The 3,546-nt window shown below is 39.9% G+C and overlaps 1 protein-coding gene across 1 annotated transcript; it reads right to left on the minus strand.

The window, feature by feature from the left end:
* Positions 1-235: 235 nt before the first annotated feature.
* On the minus strand, positions 236-1,731 carry LOC136266498 (uncharacterized). Its single transcript, XM_066061515.1, has 3 exons — positions 1,619-1,731; positions 500-1,205; positions 236-430 (listed from the first exon to the last, which is right to left on the minus strand). The coding sequence occupies exons 1-3, from the start codon at positions 1,729-1,731 to the stop codon at positions 236-238; spliced, it is 1,014 nt and encodes a 337-aa protein (XP_065917587.1).
* Positions 1,732-3,546: the final 1,815 nt, after the last annotated feature.

Here is a 3,546-nt window from a genome sequence, read left to right on the forward strand (position 1 = left end):
TAGGCTTTGGTGCTGGCATCTGAAAAAACATACATGTTACAAGTATTGTACCTCTTCCTGGATGATGTGAAGTAGGGTCTTGGCACTGTTAACTTGGGTAGTTCAATTCAAGCAAGTCAACGAGGATACCGATCCACCTGTCTCTGATATCAGTTGGTAGAGGCTCATCCCAAGAGAGCTTGCTTTGCCAAATATCTTGAAGTAGGATCTTAGCCTTTATGGTAATTGGTGTTGCTCATCCAAGTGGATCATAGATCTGTGAAGACGTTTGTAGTACATCTCTCTTGGTAAGTGAAGTCGTGTTGGTGGATAACTTCTTTGGAGAGAGGGACAAAGAGTCAGTTGCTGTATTCCAATGTAGTCCCAAGATGCCAACTGTCGTGTTAGGGTCCCTGTCTTCTCTTTGGCAACAAGTTGTTTGAGGTGATGACTGTTGGAGGACCACGATCTCAGATTAAACTTAGCCTTACCCATGATTGCTCTGGCTTGAGTGTAATACTGCCTCCTCTGTGTCACAGCCTGACAGAATATTATCTATGTAGATATTCTCTTTCATATCATCAGCTATGGGTGAAGGTGTCTTGTACAGATGTAGATTAAGAACAGCAGCCAGCATGAAGGGTGAACTACAGGAGCCAAATGGTACAACTGCAAAGTGGTATGCCTGAAGTTTGCTGTCGGCTCTATCTGGTAGTGTTGGCAGTAGGAAGCGAGTGAAATTCCTGTTATCACTGTGTAACTGAACATGTAAAAAGGCTTTCTCAATGTCCGTAGAAAGTGCGAAATTACAATCACGAAATCTGAGTAAAATAGCACAAAGGTTATTTAGGAATGAAGTCCCCACCATCAAACAGCCATTGAGACTAGGAGAGTTTGCATGTTCTTGACAACTACAGTTGTACACAATACGAATAGGTGTTGTGGTGGAGTCCCTCTTCATGGGGCGATGTGGTAAGTAGTGCACATTGTTGGTACTGTGATCATTAACCCTCTCAATAAATCCATGTTTCTCTTGTTCCTGTTTTATGTTGTCATAGAGCTTCAAGAGTTCTAGAGTATGCCTTAGCTTGTTAAGCAGATTGGTGGTTTTCTTCTGGCAGATGGCATAATTTGGTGGTAAGCATGGTCTGTCTTCCTTCCAAGGAGATTTTGCAATATACACTCCTGTTGGTGCATGACTGATGAACACAAGTTTCTTGGTATGTCTGAAGGAATGGTAAGTCAGGTGATTTATCATTACTGGTAGTGCCAACTGCTTCAACAGACCAAAATTGTTCTAGGTCTGGTGCTTCTGGTCAGGTACTGTTGAGGTGAGTTGTAAAAGAACTGATGATGTTGATTCTAGAAGTGGAGAAGCTACTGGTCTTGACAATAAGTAGCCCAACTTGGATAGCTGAGCTGGGGACTGTCTCCTTTGACTATGTGATCTTGAATGAATGTCCAATAATAGTCTGTCCCAATAAGGAAGGAGATTTTGAATCGATTTTCAGAGGTTATACTGGATGTGCAAGCTTGAGACGTTGTAAGTACGACATGTTTCTGACTGAAGAGTTGATTGAGCTTTGGATAGGAGCTACTATGGATAGTATAACTAGAACTGATACTGGAATGAGTTCACCTGATATTGTCTCTATGTCCACGGTTGCCACGCCGAGCTCTTGATATGAAGTTGTAGTAGTACCAAAGGATGCTAGAGCCATTCTTTGTGTCACAGCACAATTCAGTGGCCATTTTGACAGAAATAAATGAGCATTGAGCTCCTTCATCGAATAGAATATTGGCTTGTGTCCTTATGGATCCAGCAATGACAGGAGCAATGGCTGTCTTCAGTAAACAGGTGTAGTTGTTGTGGAAGTGGCTATTAAGTGTTGAAGTAAGGAGACCTGCTGTTGACGTGATGGGAGCAACTTGAATGTCAGTTGATGTGCCACCTGGTTACTGCTTCTATCTTCATTGAGTTTGGATGGCTCACTTGCAGAGACTAGTATGATGTTGTTCTTTCATTTTTTGCAGCGGAACCTTAATGTACATTGAGATATCTTGTGATGGCCCAAAGAGTTAAAACACAAGCTTTCCTTCCTTCTTCACTAAGTCAATTTGTGCTGGGTGGTCTGTGATTGTTGTGCAGGAGTGTGAAAGATGTAGGCCCTTACAAAAATGCAAACTATACTTTTCTTAGAACCTGTGTGAGAGCCTGGGTTGTTCTTAGATCCAACATAAAATGTAGCTGTGCTTCTAGAGGAGTCGTGTAGGTCTGTCAGTTGGTAACCAGATTCGAGGACTCTGATCTCCTTCAAAATAGCTGTCGTCAGCTCATCAAAGGTCTATTATAGTAAAACATGCTTGTCCAAATCACATTGCTAAAATGGTGATAATGCCTATGGGATACCCAGTACGCTCAAACATGCAATATTTTAGTTATCACCCTTCTCCTTAAATTCAACTGTTACCTATATGTATATACACTGTTGTCACAGTGACACTACCACATTCTATGCATGTGCACCCTTAATTGGTGCTGTATAGTACATCAAGAATTATGTTATGATTTAGTAGATAGGAGCTGTCATGCAGCTCTACTGACAGTACACAGTAACTATATATTAAATCCAAATGAGAAAACTTGCAGTATAAGTTTCTGCATTATTTTTAAGATATATAAGTTACATCATGCACATGTTTTGGTATTAAACCTTCATGCACCATGACTGGTAGCAATAGGGTATATGAGCAATGTATCAATTTTACATGCACCTAGTTGGGTGTGCAGAATATACATATATACCTTTTCTTCCATACGTACTGGATTATAACTTAGCTATCACCCATTATATATTACAAAGCAATAGGACAAATACCCTGTAAAGTTTACTTTAAAATTGCATTGAGAAAAATATTATGCTATGCTGTGATACCATAAAAATTGTAGACACTCAGAAAGGTTACTTATGTTGAAAAACTGCAGTAAAACCTCTATAATTCTGATGTGCAGTGTGAAACCTCTATAATTCTGATGTGCAGTGTGAAACCTCTATGATTCTGATGTGCAGTGTGAAACCTCTATAATTCCGATGTGCAGTGTGAAACCTCTATAATTCCAATGTGCAGTGTGAAACCTCTACAATTCTGATGTGCAGTGTGAAACCTCTATAATTCCAATGTGCAGTGTGAAACCTCTACAATTCTGATGTGCAGTGTGAAACCTCTATAATTCTGATATGCAGTGTGAAACCTCTATAATTCTGACGTGCAGTGTTAAACCTCTACAATTCTGACGTGCAGTGTGGAACCTCTATAATTCTGATGTGCATGCAGTGGGGCAGAAAAATTGTGTGAGGATGTCGAATTATTAATGTAATATCAAAGCTTTCTTGGTGCAGCAGATTACAGATGTATTAGAGCTAGACATGTAGGAGGATTCAAGAAATTTCATTGTGGTAGTTTTGATAATAGACATAAGGAAAAAGATTTCTAGTTGCACTTATTGCATTTCTATAAGGTGGTGTGGCATATTCTACAGTGATATGCAGTGGTGAATTTAGAGGG

This window comes from Dysidea avara, chromosome 9, assembly GCF_963678975.1.
Source record: "Dysidea avara chromosome 9, odDysAvar1.4, whole genome shotgun sequence".
NCBI lineage: Eukaryota > Metazoa > Porifera > Demospongiae > Dictyoceratida > Dysideidae > Dysidea > Dysidea avara.